We start from the raw sequence: 19,362 nt of genomic DNA, 5'->3' as shown, positions 1-19,362 counted from the left end.
GTATGTTTAGTTAGGGCATAAGTTGCTCATGATGATTATCTCATTGTTGTAACCTGTCATGAATTCTCAATAAAAATTTATTGAAAGTAAAAAAAAAAAAAAACATTGGAATCCATGCGTCCGACGCCCTGCATGTAGATTAGGGGACAGGCGCATAGATTAGGGGGGGCGGCGCCCCGTATGGAGCGGCCGCCCCTGCCTCCCTACATAACTTTTTATGCAACTGCCGGGCAAAGAGTGAGTAATATGGAGAGTCTGCTGGGGCTGCTAACATCAGATTCAAGATGGCGGCACCCAGGGCTTTTGGACGTCTACACATGGAAGACACTTCCGAGTAAATAACATGCATAGATTAAATTCACATAATATCCTATAGGAAATTGTTTGTTGAAGTGAAGGGTGGAACGATGGTGACTTTATTGTTTTTTTTTATCTATCAAACATGCAAACATTCTTAATGGGTTAAACTGGTTATCTGTTGCTGTAAACCAACTCTATTACCGAAGAGTGGTATGTAATGGTGTGATAAGTGCAAGTCCCAGTCCCAGCACAATATTTCTATATGTCAGCCTTCATGCCTTGTATTGTATGGCGTTACCATGACAACTAGGCTTGTCCCTGGCCCCGTCTCTATGCATTGCCTGCCATCATTGTGCCCCCCCCCGCCGCACATTGATGTACCCTTTATATAATGGCAGAGACGGAGAATAGGCCTGTGGACTTGACATTTTACCCCCAATACTCATTGTTTGGATTCTGCCTTTTCTGTACACAAGGAAGAGCCACACTCCATTACAAATACATATAATTGTACCAGTATGGGGGTGCGCGCTATAGGGGTATTGTGTCAATTTTCTGTCCTTTACTAACCAATTGAATCAAAGGGGTTTTAAAGGCTCGTGGTTTTTTTTTTCTAAATAGGTTCCTTTAACCACTTAAGACCCGGACCTTTAGGCAGCTAAAGGACCACGGCCAGTTTTGGCGATTCGGCACTGCGCCGCTTGTACTGACGATTGCGCGGTCGTGCGACGCGGCTCCCAAACAAAATTGGCGTCCTTTTTTTTCCACAAATAGAGCTTTCTTTTGGTGGTATTTGATCACCTCTGCGGTTTTTATTTTTTGCGCTATAAACAAAAATAGAGCGACAATTTTGAAAAAAATGCAATATTTTTTTACTTTTTGCTATTATAAATATCCCCAAAAAATATATAAAACATTATTTTTTTCCTCAGTTTAGGCCGATACGTATTCTTCTACCTAGTTTTGGTTAAAAAAAAAAAAATTGCAATAAGCGTTTATCGATTGGTTTGCGCAAAATTTATAGGCCCTGATTCAGAAAGCAGTTACGACGGCGTATCTCCAGATACGCCGTCGTAACTCTGAGTGCGGGACGTCGCATCTCGGCGTCTGATTCATAGAATCAGATACGCCTCAATGTTGCCTAGATACGAGCGGCGTAAGTCTCCTACGCCGTCGTATCTTAGGGTGCAATATTTATGCTGACCGCTAGGGGCGCTTCCCTAGACTTCCGCGTTGAATATGCAAATTAGGTAGATACGCAGATTTAGAAATGTATGTCTGCCCGGCGCATTTTTTAACGTCATTTACGTAAGGCTTTTTCCGGCGTAAAGTTATCCCTGCCTCTATGAGGCGTAGCCAATGTTAAGTATGGACGTCGGGCCAGCGTCGAATTTTGCGTCGTTTGCGTAAGTCGTTCGCGAATAGGGCTTTGCGTAAGTTATGTTCACGTCGAAACCAATGAGGCTTTGCGGCGTAATTTGGAGCATGCGCACTGGGAAAAGAGTCATTTACGTGGGGTCACGAGTAATTAACATGAAACACGCCCACCTTCTCCACATTTGAATTAGGCGGGCCTACGCCGGCCCAGTTACACTACGCCGCCGTAACTTAGGGCGCAGGTTCTTTCTGAATACGGAACTTGCGCCCTAAGTTACGGTGGCGTAGTGTATATGAGATACGCTACGCCCGCCGAAAGATACGCAAATTATCCGAATCCGGGCCATAGTGTTTACAAAATAGGGGATAGTTTTATTGCATTTTTATTCATTACTTTTTTTTTTGCTACTAATGGCGGCGATCAGCAATTTTTTTCATGACTGCGACATTATGGCGGACACTTCGGACAATTTTGACACATTTTTGGGACCATTGTCATTTTCACAGCAATAAATGCATTAAAAATGCACCGATTACTGTGAAAATGACATTTGCAGTTTGGGAGTTAACCACAAGGGGGCGCTGAAGGGGTTATGTGTGACCTCATCTCTGTTTCTAACTGTAGGCGGGCGGGGCTGGACGTGTGACATCATTGATCGTGTTTCCCTATATCAGGGAACACACGATCAATGACGGCCCCACAGTGAAGAACGGGGAAGCTGTGTTTACACACACCTCTCCCCGTTCTTCAGCTCCGGGGACCGATCGCGGGACTCCAGCGGCGATTCGGGTCCACGGGTCCCGCGGCCACGGAGCTTCGGGGGTCGCGGGCGCGCGCCCGCGACCCACGGCTAGGCACTTGAAGAGGATGTACAGGTGCGTGCTTGTGTCCAGCCGTGCCATTCTGCCGACGTATATGTGCAGGAGGCGGTCCTTAAGTGGTTAAGCTAGTGCATTGTTGGGTCTCTAACCTTTTCCTTCCATTTCCCTTCTAAATATTTTTTTCGTTGTCTGAATTTCTCACTTCCTGTTCCTCCTCAGTAAGCCTGCCCCCATCACTACATCCCTGTGGGGAGACGCTGTGCCCACATCATCCGAGCTCAGCGTCTCCCCACAAGAATGTAGTCCCAAGGGAGGGGGCGAGCACGCTTACTAACCCCCAGCCAGAACGGCTCGGATGATGTGGGCACAGCGTCTCCCCACAGGGATGTAGTCCCAAGGGAGGGAGCGAGCACGCTGACTAACCCCCGGTCAGAACGGTTCGGATGATGTGGGCACAGCGTCTCCCCACAGGGATGTAGTCCCAAGGGAGGGGGCGAGCACACTGACTAACCCCCGGTCAGAACGGTTCGGATGATGTGGGCACAGCGTCTCCCCACAGGGATGTAGTCCCAAGGGAGAGGGCGAGTACGCTGACTAACCCCCAGCCAGAACAGCTCGGATGATGTGGGCACAGCGTCTCCCCACAGGGATGTAGTCCCAAGGAAGGGGGCGAGCACGCTGACTAACCCCCAGCCAGACCGGCTCGGATGATGTGGGCACAGCGTCTCCCTACAGGGATGTAGTCCCAAGGGAGGGGGCGAGCACGCTGACTAACCCCCAGCCAGAACGGCTCGGATGATGTGGGCACAGCGTCTCCCCACAGAAATGTAGTCCCAATGGAGGGGGCGAGCACGCTGACTAACTAACCCCCAGCCAGAACGGCTCGGATGATGTGGGCACAGCGTCTCCCCACAGGGATGTAGTCCCAAGGGAGGGGGCGAGCACGCTGACTAACCCCCAGCCAGAACGGCTCGGATGATGTGGGCACAGCGTCTCCCCACAGAAATGTAGTCCCAATGGAGGGGGCGAGCACGCTGACTAACTAACCCCCAGCCAGAATGGCTCGGATGATGTGGGCACAGCGTCTCCCCACAGGGATGTAGTCACAAGGGAGTGGACGAGAACGCTGACTAACCCCCAGCCAGACCGTCTCGGATGATGGGGGCAAGCTTACTGAGAAGTAACAGGAAGTGAGAAATTCAGACAAAGAGAAAAAACATCTAGAAGAGAAATCGAAGGAAAAGGTAAGTGAACCAACAATGCACTAGCTTAACCACTTAAGGACCGGACCATTATGCAGCTTAAAGACCTGGCCACTTTTTGCGATTCGGCACTGCGTCGCTTTAACTGACAATTGCGCGGTCGTGCGACGTGGCTCCCAAACAAAATTGGCGTCCTTTTTTTCACACAAATAGAGCTTTCTTTTGGTGGTATTTGATCACCTCTGCTGTGTTTATTTTTTGCGCTATAAACAAAAATAGAGCGTCAATTTTGAAAAAAATTCAATATTTTTAACTTTTTGCTATAATAAATATGCCCCAAAAATATATAAAAAATATTTTTTTTCCTCAGTTTAGGCCGATACGTATTCTTCTACCTATTTTTGGTAAAAAAAAAATCGCAATAAGCGTTTATTCATTGGTTTGCGCAAAATTTATAGCTTCTACAAAATAGGGGATAGTTATATTGCCTTTTTATTCATTTTTTTTTTCTAGTAATGGCAGCGATTTTTTTTTTTTTATATCGTGACTGCAACATTATGGCGGACACATCGGACACTTTTGACACTATTTTGGGACCATTGTCATTTTTACAGCGAACAGTGCTATAAAAATGCATGGATTGCTGTATAAATGAAACTGGCAGGGAAGGGGTTAAACGCTAGGGGGCGATGAAGGGGTTAACTGTGGGTGGGGGGGCTGGGCTACAAGTGACACAACATGTGTCATGTCACTAGGAAGAACAGGGAAATGCCTTGTTTACATAAGGGTCTCCCCGTTCTGCCACTCTGACACGATCGTGGGCCACCGGCGAACATTGAGATCACGGAGAGAGCGTCGTCGCACGGATTTTTAAAGGGGACATACCTGCACTGGTTACTGTAAAAATGACACTGGCAGTAAAGGGGTTAACCAGGAGGGGGCGCTGTAGGGGTTAAGTGTGCCCTAATGTGTGTTTCTTACTGTGGGGGGGGGCGTGGCATAGCGTGTAACGTCACCGATCGTCGTTACCTCTCCCCGTTCTTCCTGTCTGTGACCCTAACGCGGGACACCCACGGGCGATCGGGTCCGCTGTCCCCGCAGGGACGGTCACGGAGAAGAGGACCGGGTCGCGAGCGCGCCGCCGCGGCTGGTCTCTTAAAGGGGACGTACATGTACGCCCTTGTGCCCAGCCGTGCGATTCTGCAGACGTATATCTGTGTGCGGCGGTCCTCAAGTGGTTAAGATATATTTACCAGTATTTTCAGCAAGCAAAATTATTAGAGGAGCACGTGGTGCGCAAAAGAATACACAATGCATGCAGTGACTGGAAGGCTAAGATCACCTGCTGTGTACATGGGCAGAATTTTCAACGAGCCTTTGATTTTTCTACCAGCAGAAGATTAGTTTGCAAGGTTTTCACCGACACGTTCACAAATGAATTAAAGTCTTGGGTGTGCATTTCAGGGATAGAAAACAACACAAGATAGGACATTTTTATGATCGGCGGAACGCCACGAGGGGGACACTAAATACCATTAATGACTTACAGTTGGTGGTTTTCTTACTCTGTACTGTCGTTTTTATTTGTCTCTAAGGAAAGCATCGCTCCTGTTGTTACTATTCGTGGTAAAGTACCACTTCCTGTAAACTGTTCACTGCATAGCGTGATACAGTATATAGCTTTTTATTTACTACATGAATACATTCCTGCCCTAGGACCACTGTGTCTGATCTGCTGCACATATAAATTCTGCATAGCATCCCATCTTTGCTTAACACTTGGTTTAATGGATGACTAAAGCCACATTTTTGTATTGGCTCAGAACCTCAACTCCCTGCCCACCACTATCACTTGTAAACACTTGTAAACACAGAAATCCAGTGTCAGGTCACCTGTGGCCAGGTGACAAGTGCATCCCGTGGGTGTCAGGGATGCACCACAGGGTAGTGAACCCTATAGCCGACTGCTGCGATCAGAGAGGAAGCGAACCCAAGATCGCCCAGGGCGCGGAGTCTAAGACCCAGCTTTGTGTCCACCAGAGCCTCTAGTGGTGAGGATGGCCTTCGCCGCAGCTGGATCCAGGTCGCGACCCCTGGGATCCCCTAGGTCACACTCCGTAGAGAGAGAGGAAGCAGCAGGCAGGACAAACGGTAGTGATGGGTAAGCCGAGGTCAGGGCAACAGGCAGACTAGGGTAACCGAGGGACAGGCAAAAGGTCTAGGGCACAGGCAAACAGGAGAAGTCAGGGACGAGCCAAAAACGGTACACCGGAAGATAATCGTAGCACACTGCAGACAGGAACTTGAGCAAACAACACTGTTGAACAGCATTGCAGGCCTGTAGTGCAATGGTTAATATAGACTTCCTGGGATGGCCTGGGTGGGGCCATACAGGAAGGAGTGGAAATAAGAAGGTAACCAGAACAGAGTCAGGCCTCTTAATGGACAGATGGAAACAGGTAAGCTGCCAGACTATTGCATATCCATGACACCCAGCTTCTGTGTTTACAAGTGACAGATTGTCTCTCAACAGGTCCCATAGATCTGATCTCCTGAATAGCTGCCACCAATAGCAAGACGAGGACTGTAACGGAACGTCCCACGCTCCGCTTGAGTGCTTCCGTCATATACCGCTTCCTATCAGTCTGGATATAGATATCAGATATTCCAGCTGCTCACAAGCACACAACGAGACGAGACTTGTTTGTGTGCTGAACATGGGGTGTTTAATAGAACCAAGAATACAACCTTATATACAGTTTAAAGAGGAGGTAACCAGAACATAAATTAACATGAGCTAATTAACTAATCATTTACCCAGACTAGGAGACTCATAGATATGACCTTTCAGGGTAGACGTCACGTCTCCTCGTTCACCTGCTATACAATACACATTATCATAAGTGTAAACCCAGGACATCTTCACACAATAGCAGGGTCAATTAGCACAGAGAACAGACAGATGGCTGGAGGTGATGGCATTAGCATCTAACAGTATGTGTCCCAACATGATGAATGAGTCACTCTTACAATTAACCCGTTGAGTTCAGAATCAACAAACAGTAAATAGTTCTTTACAGATATCCTGGAATATATTGTGGATAATAATTACATAATAATTCCATCTCAGGTAGTCCAAGATATCATTTTTCAGTCATCCTATGCCCCTAGTGGACATAGGATGATTTTAGACATAAGAGGGTCCGGGGATGTCTCGGGTGAGTCTGTCACAGGGACAAGGGAGATGCAGTTGCCTGGGGTGCAGTGTGGATGCTGGCACCCCCACTGGATGATATCCCTGCAAGTTAGAGAGGTGGTGCCACCTACAGTGTGTGAGGGGGTACTAGAGAAGAAGAGGGGTGAAAGTGAGATGTTGATGGGGGGATGCAGAGGTAGGCAGCTGTGGAAGAAGGCTGAACTCTGTACTCTGTGTGTAGCGCAGCCCTGAATTCTGCATTATGTATGCAGTGGCCCCCTGAACTCTGCACTAGGTACGTAGCACACCCCCGAACTCTAAACTCTGTACTTACTATGTACTGTACTATGCACTCCTGGTATTTAGTGCTCCTTTAACCACTTAAGCCCCGGACCATTTTGTTGCTAAATGCCCAGGCCAGGTTTTGCGATTCGGCCCTGCGTCTCTTTAACAGACAATTGCGCAGTCGTGCGACGTGGCTCCCAAACAAAATTGGCGTCCTTTTTTTCCCACAAATAGAGCTTTCTTTTGGTGGTATTTTATCACTTCTGCGGTTTTTATTTTTTGCGCTATAAACAAAAATAGAGCGAAAATTTTGAAAAAAATTCTATATTTTTAACTTTTTGCTATAATAAATATCCCCCAAAAACATATATATATATATATATAAAAAAAAATGTTCCTCAGTTTAGGCCGATACGTGTTCTTCTACCTATTTTTGGTAAAACAAATCGCAATAAGTGTTTATCGATTGGTTTGCGAAAAATTTATAGCGTTTACAAAATAGGGGATAGTTTTATTGCATTTTTATTAAATTTTTTTTTTTTACTACTATTGGCGACGATCAGCGATTTTTTTCGTGACTGCGGCATTATGGCGGACACTTCGGACAATTTTGACACATTTTTGGGACCATTGTCATTTTCACAGCAAAAAATGCATTTAAATTGCATTGTTTATTGTGAAAATAACAGTTGCAGTTTGGGAGTTAACCACAGGGAGCGCTGTAGGAGTTAGTGTTCACCTAGTGTGTGTTTACAACTGTAGGGGGGTGTGGCTGTAGGTGTGACGTCATCGATCGAGTCTCCCTATAAAAGGGATCACTCGATCGATACGCCGCCACAGTGAAGCACGGGGAAGCCGTGTTTACATACGGCTCTCCCCGTTCTTCCGCTCCGGGGAGCGATTGCGACGGAGCGGCTATAAACGAATAGCCGCGCCGTCGTCCCGGATCGCTCCCCGAGGTAAGCCGCCCACCGCACGCAGTGGAGGGGGTCTCGATCGGACCCCCCACCCGCTAGAAGGCAGGGAAGTATATATACGCCCATCTGCCTGTCCGTGCCATTTTGCGGACATAAATAGTCGTGCGGCGGGCGTTAAGTGGTTAAGACCCTCCCACTGTTAATTAAATTTGACCACACCCAATATTTGATGCGGTTTTGGAGGGTGTGTGCGTAGGAGGGGGAAGAGGGATTTTGGGGGGTCATGGTTGAGTTCCTGTACATTTTTTATGAGAAAAAAAGCCCTGGTTAAAACATCTGTCAGCTATTTTTTTGTACCTATGTTCCATTAGGGAGATTTTCCTTCATTACTTCCTGGCCTGTAGTCAGTGCCGCCTTTAGAAATCATGGGGCCACCGTATAGCCTATTAGACAGGTTTTCTGCCTGGAGTGGTAGATGAGCCTCTCCAGAGCTGTACAGATGGGCAGATTCCGTGTTGGCAGCTTGGTCAGTGTAGTAATTTACTATGGGGGCATTTCTGGAGGATCCCCTGGCCTTGCAGCTAACCAGTCTGAGTCTGCAGGCAGCCCCTGCTGGGCCCAGACACCCCACTTAATGATAACATACTTCAGTTGGCTTAGTAATTTACTGCTGGGCAGGGGCTCACTGAAGGATCCTCAGCCCTTGAAGCAGGCCACTCTAAACCTATAGGCAGCCCCTACTGAGCCCAGACCCCCCACTTAACCACTTCAGCCCCGGACCATTTTGCTGGTCAATGACCAGGCCACTTTTTGCGATTCGGAACTGCGCCGCTTTAACTGACAATTGCGCCATCGTGCGACGTGGCTTCCAATAAAAGCTCATGGTGCAAACATTAACATTTGCTTTAGCTGTGGAGGAGGGAGGTGGACCTTTCAGTGCTGGCTTATCTTAGAGGAAATCAATATCAATCAGTTAGCAGTAGTGAGATAGTCCAGCCCAGCATGTCATGGTGTGGTCTGTGAGATTCTTTTGTTTTGTGACCTCTGAGCTTCTCAGCTTTTCTCGTTTCTTACTCCCTTGATTGTACTGTCCTTTTGTTAGAGATGACCTATACAAGTCTTTTACGGTATTTGCAGATTTATTCTAAGACAGCACAACAGAGCACACAAAACAACTTACAGTACAGGAGAATAACATGTCTGGTACAAGTGTTTTTTTTTATTAAAGTTTTAGGAGAATAACAATGAGGCATCCAGTCCACCCAGGAGAACCAACCCCACACCATAATCCCCCCTCCACCAAATCATTTGGACCAGTGTGCAGCCCAAGGTCCATAAAGACATGGATGACCGAGTTTGGGGTGGAGGAACTTGACTGGCATGTACATCAACCCGATAGAGCACTGTAACGGTCACCACCGTTTACGATATTCCATTCCATCGCCCCACGACAGCTTATCCGACAGTCCGACAGACATCCGACACGACCCATTCCATTTCCCAGAATAACGAGACTCACACACAGCTCTGTTACTGGTTCCAAAATGAATGAAAGATTACTTTTAATGGTACCTTAGCTTTCTTATATACAGTACAAACATTTTACAGTAATCAAAGGAACAAAGACACACTCCACCCACACATCACACAATGGGACTTCAATACACCTTCTTTTAGATAATGACATTCAGATGAGTTAATTATCCCCCAGACGCCCTGACTCCGACAATAAGCTATTCGCCTGCATAATACACATTCCTATGTCAGACGTTTTGGCACCGGTCTGACATAATTAACATGACCTAATTACTACACCTGAGAAGTCAGACGTTATGACTCTCACCTGCTATTCACATCACATATTATCATCAATAGTATTTCACACCATACAGTGTCATTAGCATCCACAATGAAAGGTCTTTCAGAAGCCAGACTCAATTAACACCTCAAAGTTAGACATCTGACCTTTACAGACTTAATTAGTACAATAGACACAAAACAGTATTAGCATCACACAATGGAATATCTAGAAGCAGACTCAATTAACACCACAAAAGCATGTGTCCCCACATTAAATGAAAACACTCCATTGAGCTGTTGGAGTCAGACTTTAACAACTTGTAATATTTCAAGATCTCCTGCAATACACAAATTATCAGTTCTCAGCCATCCTATGCCCAAAAGGGGCATAGGATGACCCTAGACCCAAGATTCATTAGTGAAGCTGACACAGGAGTACCCCACATCCTTCAAAAGTCTCTGGATGTCACGGGCCATTCCGTTACAAGCACCTTTGGGATGAATTAGAGCGGAGACTGCGAGCCAGGCCTTCTTGTCCAACATCAGTGCTTAACCTCACAAATGCGCTTCTGGAAGAATGATCAAACATTCCCATAGACACACTCCTAAACCTTGCAAATACTGCTGTGCAAAATGTAAGCACATTGTTTGTGGAAGCCCAGGTTCTGAATCTAGGGAAGTCATACACTGAGAAGACTCTCTATACTAAAGGAGAGTTTGGATCGTGCCAGCAGGGGCCACCAATACAGAAGCGGGTGGAGATGAGGGGCAGGCACCAAAGCAGAGTAGATGGGTGACAGTCAGGAAGGGTAGAGGGGGAAGTGCCAGGGAGGTCGGGTTTGGCACATCACGGATCTGGTGGACAGATTACTGGGAGGGGCTGGGGATGACCCGGTTGTCATGGTGCACGTTGGCACCAATGACAAAGTCAGAAGAAGATGGAGTGTCCTAAAAAACAAGTTTAGGAACTTATGAGCTAAATTGAGTAAAAGGACCTCCAATTCTCAGAAATACTACCGGTACCTCGAGCCACACCAGAAAGGCAGAGGGAGATTAGGGAAGTAAACAAATGGCTGAGGGGCTTGTGTAGTAAGGTAGGGTTTGGGTTCCTGGAAAACTGGGCTGACTTCTCAGTCGGTTACCAGCTCTTTAGCAGGGATGGACTGCACCTAAATGGGGAAGGTGCAGATCTGCTGGTAGTGAAGATGGCAACAAGTAAGAGGGGCTTTTAAACTAGGCGACGGGGGGGGAGGGTCCAAAGGTAGAGATAGTCAGTGTTGAACAAATTCCAGAGGGTAGTATTAGTGGCATTAGTGGTAGGTTGACTAAAGCACATAGACCCAAGGTAAGTACAGTAACAAGTTCTATTTGCAACCTCAGAACACCCAATAAGGAGATAGTATGCGGCCGGTCTAAACTACATGGCATGTTCTCCAATGCCAGGAGCCTGGCAGACAAGATGGGAGAACTAGAGCTACTGTTGTACAAGGAGAATTTCGATTTTGTAGGAATTTCAGAGACTTGGTTCAACAGCTCTCATGATTGGCTGACAACCATTGAAGGGTATTCCCTATATCGCAGGGATAGAGAGGGTAAAAAAGGGGGAGGGGTATGCCTGTATATCAAAAATTATGTACAAGTGAATGTGAGAGACGGCATCACTAATGGAGCAAGGGAGGAAACTAAGGGGACAGTAATACTGGGAATATGCTATAGGCCCCCTTACCAGAGGGGGGAGGCAGAGACGGACCTCCCTAATTTGGATTAGCTGCAAGGATGGGAAGTGTCATTATAATGGGGGATATTAATTATCCAGTCATAGACTGGGCGGAAGGAACCGCACACTCATCTAAAGCTCGCCATTTCCTAAATATCGTGCAGGACAATTTCATGGGTCAGATAGTAGACGCACCAACTAGAAACAAAACATTACTAGACCTACTGATTACCAACCATACAGACCTGATCACGGATGTGTAAATACGGGGCAATTTAGGAAACAGCAATCACGGGTCAATTAATTTCAGTATAGATCACACAAATAGGAAACATAAGAGGAATACAAAGACACTGAATTTCAACTTCCCTAAACTAAGATCCTTGCTAGAAGATACTAAATGGGATAAAATCTTAGCAACAAAGAACACGGAGGAAAAATGGGTATGCTTTAAGAGCATATTAAATAAGGGCATAGCCAGTGCATCCGAATGGGAAATACATTTACTGTAAAAGGGCTAATAAAAGTCCTGGGTGGCTTAACTCCAATGTTAAAATGCATATAAAAGCAAAGAAGAAAGCCTTCAAAAAATACAAGGCTGAGGGATCATCATCAGCATTGCAACTTTACAAGGAATGAAACAAAAAATGTAAGGGTGCAATCAGGGTGGCTAAGATAGAACACAAAAGGCACATAGCGGAGGAGAGTAAAAAAAAAATCCCAATAAATTTTCTAAGAAGTACATAAATAATAAGAAAGGGAGGTCAGATCATATTGGCCCCATAAAGAATGATGTAGGGAATCTGGTTACTAAGGATGGAGAGATGGCAAAGGTATTGAATTTATTCTTCACAAGGTAATAGGGGGCTTCAGTAGCCAAAACTGCAGTGTTTGTCCTCATGACACATCACAGGAAGCACCCTCATGGCTAACAGAATAGACTTGAAAAACTTAACATTAATAAGTCACCGGGACCAGATGGCTTGCACCCAAGGGTCCTTAAGGAACTCAGCCAAGTAATTGCCAGACCATTGTTCTTAATTTTTACGAACAGTCTACTAACTGGAATGGTACCAGCTGATTGGAGAAAAGCCAATGTAGCGCCCATAGGCGTGCGCACAGGGTGTGCTAGGTGTGCCCAGGCACACCCTAATCAGCCTGTGCAGCAAAAATTCCCCCTACTGCCCTGGCTCCTTCCCTTCTCCCTACAGCACTTCTGGCTTCCCTCCTCTCCCATTCCACCAGCTGTTGCTGTGGGGATGTTGTAGAATGAGTGAGGGAAGAGGCCAGTAAATATGTAGTTCACTGGCCCCTTCCCTTTCTGAATGAAGATCGGTAGTGTGTGTTTGAGTTTTGGGGTGCACATCCTAATGCAATAGGCTGTGCACACCTATGGTAGTGCCAATATTTAAAAAAGGGCCAAGATACATCTTGGAGAATTACAGACAAGTTAGCCTAACCTCAATAGTATGTAAGCTCTTGGAGGGGATGATAAGGGACGATATACAAGATTTTAGTAATAAGAACGGTATCATTAGCAGTGATCAGCATGGATTCATGAAGAATCGTTCTTGCCAAACCAATCTATTAACCTTCTATGAGGAGGTGAGTTGCCGTCTAGATAAAGGAAGGCCCGTAGACGTGGTGTATCTGGATAAAGGAAGGCCCGTAGACGTGGTGTATCTGGATAAAGGAAGGCCCGTACACGTGGTGTATCTGGATAAAGGAAGGCCCGTAGACGTGGTGTACCTAGATAAAGGAAGGCCCGTAGACGTGGTGTATCTGGATAAAGGAAGGCCCGTAGACGTGATGTATCTGGATAAAGGAAGGCCCGTAGACGTGGTGTATCTGGATAAAGGAAGGCCCGTAGACGTGGTGTATCTGGATAAAGGAAGGCCGTAGACGTGGTGTATCTGGATAAAGAAAGGCCCGTAGACGTGCTGTATCTGGATAAAGGAAGGCTCGTAGACGTGGTGTATCTGGATAAAGAAAGACCCGTAGACGGTGCTGTATCTGGATAAAGGAAGGCCCGTAGACGTGGTGTATCTAGATAAAGGAAGGCCCGTAGACGTGGTGTATCTGGATAAAGGAAAGCCCGTAGACGTGGTGTATCTGGATAAAGGAAAGCCCGTAGACGTGGTGTATCTAGATAAAAGAAAGGCCCGTAGACGTGGTGTATCTGGATTTTGCAAAAGCATTTGACATAGTTCCCCATAAATGTTTACTGTACAAAATAAGGTCCGTTGGCATGGACCATAGGGTGAGTACATGGATTGAAAACTGGCTATAGGGGCGAGTTCAGACGGTAGTGATAAATGGGGAGTACTTGGAATGGTCAGGGGTGGGTAGTGGGGTCCCCCGGGGTTCTGTGCTGGGACCAATCCTGTTTAATTTATTCATAAACGACCTGGAGGATGGGGTAAACAGCTCACTCTCAGTATTTGCGGACGATACTAAGCTAAGCAGGGCAATAATTTCTCCGCAGGATTTCCACATCCTGCGGCTCAAACCTTGCAAAAAGATCTGAACAAATTATTGTGGGGGGGGGAGAACCTCCGGGGGAATCTAGTATGGAAAAGGACCTGGGGGTCCTAGTAGATCGGGACCTTTCCTCTGCTAGGCATGGAGTTGAGTGAGGGAAAGATGGCTACCATTGGATGACGGAAGCAATGTCAAACGTCACTTCCGCCCAATTGTCTTAAAGGGGAAATTTTTTTTTTTATTGAAAAATAAAAAATACATTTTCTTTTATTTTTTATTGCATTTAAGTGTAAATGTGAGATCTGAGATATTTTTAACCCCAGATCTCACATTAAAGAGGTCCTGTCATGCTTTTTTCTATTATTACAATACAGGATTTATATAGCGCCAACAGTTTGCGCAGCACTTTACAACATGGGGGCAGACAGTACAGTTACAATACAAATCAATACAGGAGGGATCAGAGGGCCCTGCTCGTTAGAGCTTACAATCTACAAGGGAGGGTCAAGTGGAACAAAAGGTAATAACTGAGGGGGATGAGCTGGTGGAGAAAATGAAAATACAGTTAGGTGTAGGTAAGATAGACTTCTCTGAATATTTACATTCTGGGGGGTAGATTCACAAAGACTACGACGGGCGTATCAGTAGATACGCCGTCGTAAGTCCTAATCCCCGCCGTTGTATATGTAATCGTATTCTCAAACTGAGATACGTTTAAATTTTGCTAAGATACGACCGGCGTAAGTCTCCTACGCCTTCGTATCTTAACTGCCCATTTACGCTGGCCGCTAGGGGCTTGTACGCTGATTTATGCGTAGAATATGTAAATCAGCTAGATACGCCTATTCACGAACGTACGCCCGGCCATCACAGTGAAGATATGCCGTTTACGTAAGGGTTTTTCAGGCGTAAAGATAAACCACCAAAAACATGGCGCAGCCAATGTTAAGTATGGACGTCGGAAACCGCGTTGAATCTTTAAATTTTTACGTCGTTTGTGTAACTCGTCCATAAAATGGGGCTGGCCGTAATTTACGTTCACGTCGAAAGCATGACGTGCAAGTTCTATGTGAATACAGGACCTGCGGCTCAAACTAAATCTATGTGAATCTAGCCCTGGATGTTTACATTCCTTGTAATAGGAATAAAAGTGAAACATTTTTTTTTTTTCTAAAAGCACAGTTTAAAGATAAAAAGTAAAATAGATAAGAAAAAAAAATGTAAGTGCCCCATCCTGCCAAGTTTGCGCACAGAAGGCGAGCGCATACGTAAGTCACGCCTACATATGGAAGAAGGAGGAGAGAGAACACAGCCCGCACCGCTTTCCGGCTCTCTCCTCGCCGCTCCCAGCGCTAGCTTGACAGGAGTAGTGATGGGCTTTCTGATCAGGTCCACCTGTCAGTTTTTCAGGTAGACCCTCCAAGGAGGGTCCGATCAGGTCCGCCTGAAAAAACTGACAGGTGGACCTGATCAGACAGCCCGTGTGGAAGGGGCCTTACAAGGCTGACAGGAGTAGTGAGGGCAACATCACTACTCCTGTCAGCCTAGTGCTGGGAGCGGCAAAAAGAGAAGGAGAGAGCAGGAAAGTGGCGCGGGCCGTGTTCTCTATCTCCTCCTCCTCCTTCCTGCCAATATTCAAAAGATGGCAGCGGTAATCACAGACATACAGGACTCTGCACTGGCAGGAGGGGAGAGAGAGCACAGTCCACAGCCAAGTGCAGAAGTGTCCAGGAGAGTGTCGGAAGTAGAGAAAAGAGCTGGAAGGAGGCAGGGCTGTGCTCTCTCTCCCACCAGCTCCTCCCTCCTGTCAGTGCAGTGCTTCTGTAGCCTGTAAACACACCTCTTGGCTTCTGTCTGCAGGTGACCTGACAGCTCAGGACCCTTTCTTCTGTTATCTTACACTAATCTCCTGCCCACACTGGGGGTGCAGTTTGGCATCTTGGCTCTGGGCACAGGATGACCTTGTCCCGGCATTGGGGGTAATATTAATAACATGGATATGCAGTGAAAACCTGGACAACACTCCTGACTCGCTACAAGTTCAGGATGGTGTGGAGGGCATCGGCTTTGCTATTATTTCTGGATGAGTGTTGGGGTACATTTTCATTTTAACTGCTCCTAACTGTCATATGTTATAGGTATCGGGGGGTTGCCTTTACTCCTACCAGCTCCCTTGTGAATTGCGCCTCTGTTTTTTCCAGATCACGTGAATGGCCACTGTACGAGTCCAACATCGCAGACCTGCAGTTCAGGCAAACGCATCTCCAGCGCTGATGCAGCGAAGTCCAACAGGAGGGGTCCCGGAAGACCACCTTTCCGGAAAGCCCAGTCTGCAGCATGCATGGAGATAACGCTCCCCGTCACCAATGAAGGTAAGGACATGTGTGATGGTGACCCTCTGTACAGGGGTGACCCGTGAAACTCTGATATCTCTTGTGGATGGCACGGATTACATCTGTATATACAAGCACCCTTTGTGTAATAGCCAGAAAAGTTCTTTGTAACTTTGGATCCCGTGCCTAGATATTCCTACTCACAATGGTATCACTGTGTTATAAAGGACAACTGTATGTTTGGTACAGGTTGAAGTCATGCCTTCCTCCCATAGGGTGCTGCCTATCTGGTCCAAAACTTACCTCTGCCCCATTACAGCGATCACCAAAATGTAGCCATACTCAAAACCACACAGCCTTGCTTTTGCAAGTGTTCCCACTGGGTCCTCTTTATCAAAGCCATGTGTCATGGCCAGTGGCGTAGCGTGGGGGGTGCAAGGGGGGCCACCGCCCCGGGTGCAAAATTTAGAGGGGTGCTTTCACGAGTGTGGATAGGAGGGAGCACCAACAACAGATGGAACATAGGAACATATGCATGATGTCACCACTCCAGACTTTACCAGTCATTATCAAGCATGCTCTCCTCTTCCCTACAGCCACCGCTGTCTCACACAGTGGATCATGTGACCTGACTGGAGCTAGCTGAAAATAGGCAAGTCCATGGGTCAGGGGGGCGCAAATTACTTGCCTCGCCCCAGGCGCTGACAACCCACGCTACGCCACTGGTCATGGCTGGCTTCTACTACTTAGTGGCAGCTCTTTTCTTTCAGTGCTCAGAGCTGCTTAGCTGTTGGTTAAAGCGGTATTCCACCCAAAAATTGAACTTCCGCTTTTTAAGTTCTCCCCCCCCCCCTCCGGTGTCACATTTGGCACCTTTCAGGGGGGGTGGGGTTGGAGATACCTGTCTAATACAGGTATTTGCTCCCACTTCCGGCAATCTATTCCGTGGCGATCTACGCCATGTCCGGCCCCTCCTCCGTTCCCCCCGCTGTCTTCTGGGAGACACACAGATCCCGGGAGACAGCAGGGACCAAGTGAGAATGTGCAGCGCGATTCGTGAGGTGGGGACCAGGCTGTGAAGCCTTAAGGCTTCACTTCCTGATTCCCTTACCGAAGATGCTAGGGGGGCAGATCGGCTTTGGGCGAAGACATCGCGGGCGCCCTGGACAGGTAAGTGCCCTAATATTAAAAGTTAGCAGCTGCAGTATTTGTAGCTGCTGAATTAAAAAACAAAAAAATGTTGGGCGGAACTCCGCTTTAATTACCAGCCACTCGTTTCCACAGTGACTCACCTGGTTAATCAATGAAACAGGAAAATGTATGGACAGCTGCACTCCAAAAAACCTTTTGAGGTTGTCTTTATATTAAAAAAGGATGACACCACACTACAAAATCACAGCAGAACAAGGAAAAAACAACTGACGCGTTTCGCACTATTGATTAGTGCTTAATCATAGAAGATCCCAGAAGACAGCAGGGACCAGTGAGAATGTGCAGTGCGATTCGCGAGGTGCGCAGTAGGGAACCAGGCTGTGAAGCCTTGAGGCTTCACTTCCTGATTCCCTTACCGAAGATGCCAGGGGGCAGATCGGCTTTGGGGTGAAGACATCGCGGGCGCCCTGGACAGGTAAGTGCCCTAATATTAAAAGTTAGCAGCTGCAGTATTTGTAGCTGCTGAATTAAAAAAAATGTTGGGCGGAACTCCGCTTTAATTACCAGCCACTCGTTTCCACAGTGACTCACCTGGTTACCATTAACCTGCCTCATTAGTCCAGCCTACAACCAGCCCCTTTTGGCTATTTAAGCCGCTTATCTCATTTTACTCCTCGCCCTTGCGTGGTCAACATCTCCAGTGTGTTTCTTCTGTGTTCCTATGTATGACTCCTGGCTCGTCTGATTACCCGCTTTGGCTTCCAAAACCCTGGCTTCTGTTTTTGAATACGTTCCTGAACTGTGTTATTTTTGGTGTGATTTTTTTCTGCACTTTCTGTCTCCACCTGGTTTATGGTTCCTGACATTACACAAGGGCCATGAATTCAGAAAATGCAGTTAAAAGGTCAACCAGCTAAAGTCATACACAGGAACACAAGCAGGAACACACTGGAGATCGTTGACCACGCAAGGGCAAGGAGGGAAATAAGCTAAGCTGCTTAAATGGCCAAAAGGGGCCTGGCTGTAGGCTGGACTAATGAAGCAGGTTGTCATGAACAGGTGTGACCAGAATCGTGTGAACTGCGATAGAGGACACCAAAACGTATATAAGTGAATAATAACGTTTATTTAACCACTAGTCCACCGGGCCTATTTTGCCACTTCTCTCCTTCATGTAAAAATCACAATTATTTTGCTAGAAAATTAATCAGAACCCCCAAACATATATATATATATATATATATATATATATATATATATATATATATATATATATATATTTTTTTAGCAGACACCCTAGGGAATAAAATGGCGGTCATTGCTTTCCTTGCACGGTATTTGCGCAATAATTTTTCAAACGCCTTTTTTTGGGAATTTTCATGGATTAAAAAATAGCAAAACCGTAAAGTTAGCCTAATTTTGTTGTATAATGTGAAATATTATGTTACTCAGAGTAAATAGATACCTAACATGTCACGCTTTAAAATTGCGCACACTCATGGAATGGCGCCAAACCTCAGTACTTAAAAATCTCCATAGGCGACGCTTTTAATTTTTTTTACAGGTTACTATTTTCGAGTTACAGAGGAGGTCTAGTGCTAGAATTGTTGCACACGCTCTAACGCACACGACGATACCTCACATGTGGGGTTTGAACGACGTTTACATATGTGGGCGGGACTTGCATGCGTGTTCACTTCTGCGCGCGAGCTACCGGGGATATGGGCGTTTTAAATTTTTTTTTTTACTTCATTTTTTTATTTTTACACTTTTATTTCCT

The 19,362-nt window shown here is 46.4% G+C and overlaps 1 protein-coding gene across 7 annotated transcripts in view; it reads left to right on the top strand.

The window, feature by feature from the left end:
* Window positions 1–19,362, top strand: part of STXBP5L (syntaxin binding protein 5 like) — a 413,558-nt gene that overhangs the window by 336,340 nt on the left and 57,856 nt on the right. For all 7 annotated transcript variants that reach the window (XM_040339197.1, XM_040339195.1, XM_040339193.1 and 4 more), the window contains one exon: window positions 16,299–16,469. In XM_040339197.1, the coding sequence (XP_040195131.1) occupies window positions 16,299–16,469 (171 nt within the window). The remainder of the gene's footprint in view (window positions 1–16,298; window positions 16,470–19,362) is intronic.

Source organism: Rana temporaria, chromosome 2 (assembly GCF_905171775.1).
Source record: "Rana temporaria chromosome 2, aRanTem1.1, whole genome shotgun sequence".
Taxonomy (NCBI): Eukaryota; Metazoa; Chordata; class Amphibia; order Anura; family Ranidae; genus Rana; species Rana temporaria.
The sequence above is the reverse complement of the archived record's forward strand: the minus strand, read 5'-3'. Positions and strand labels throughout refer to the sequence as shown.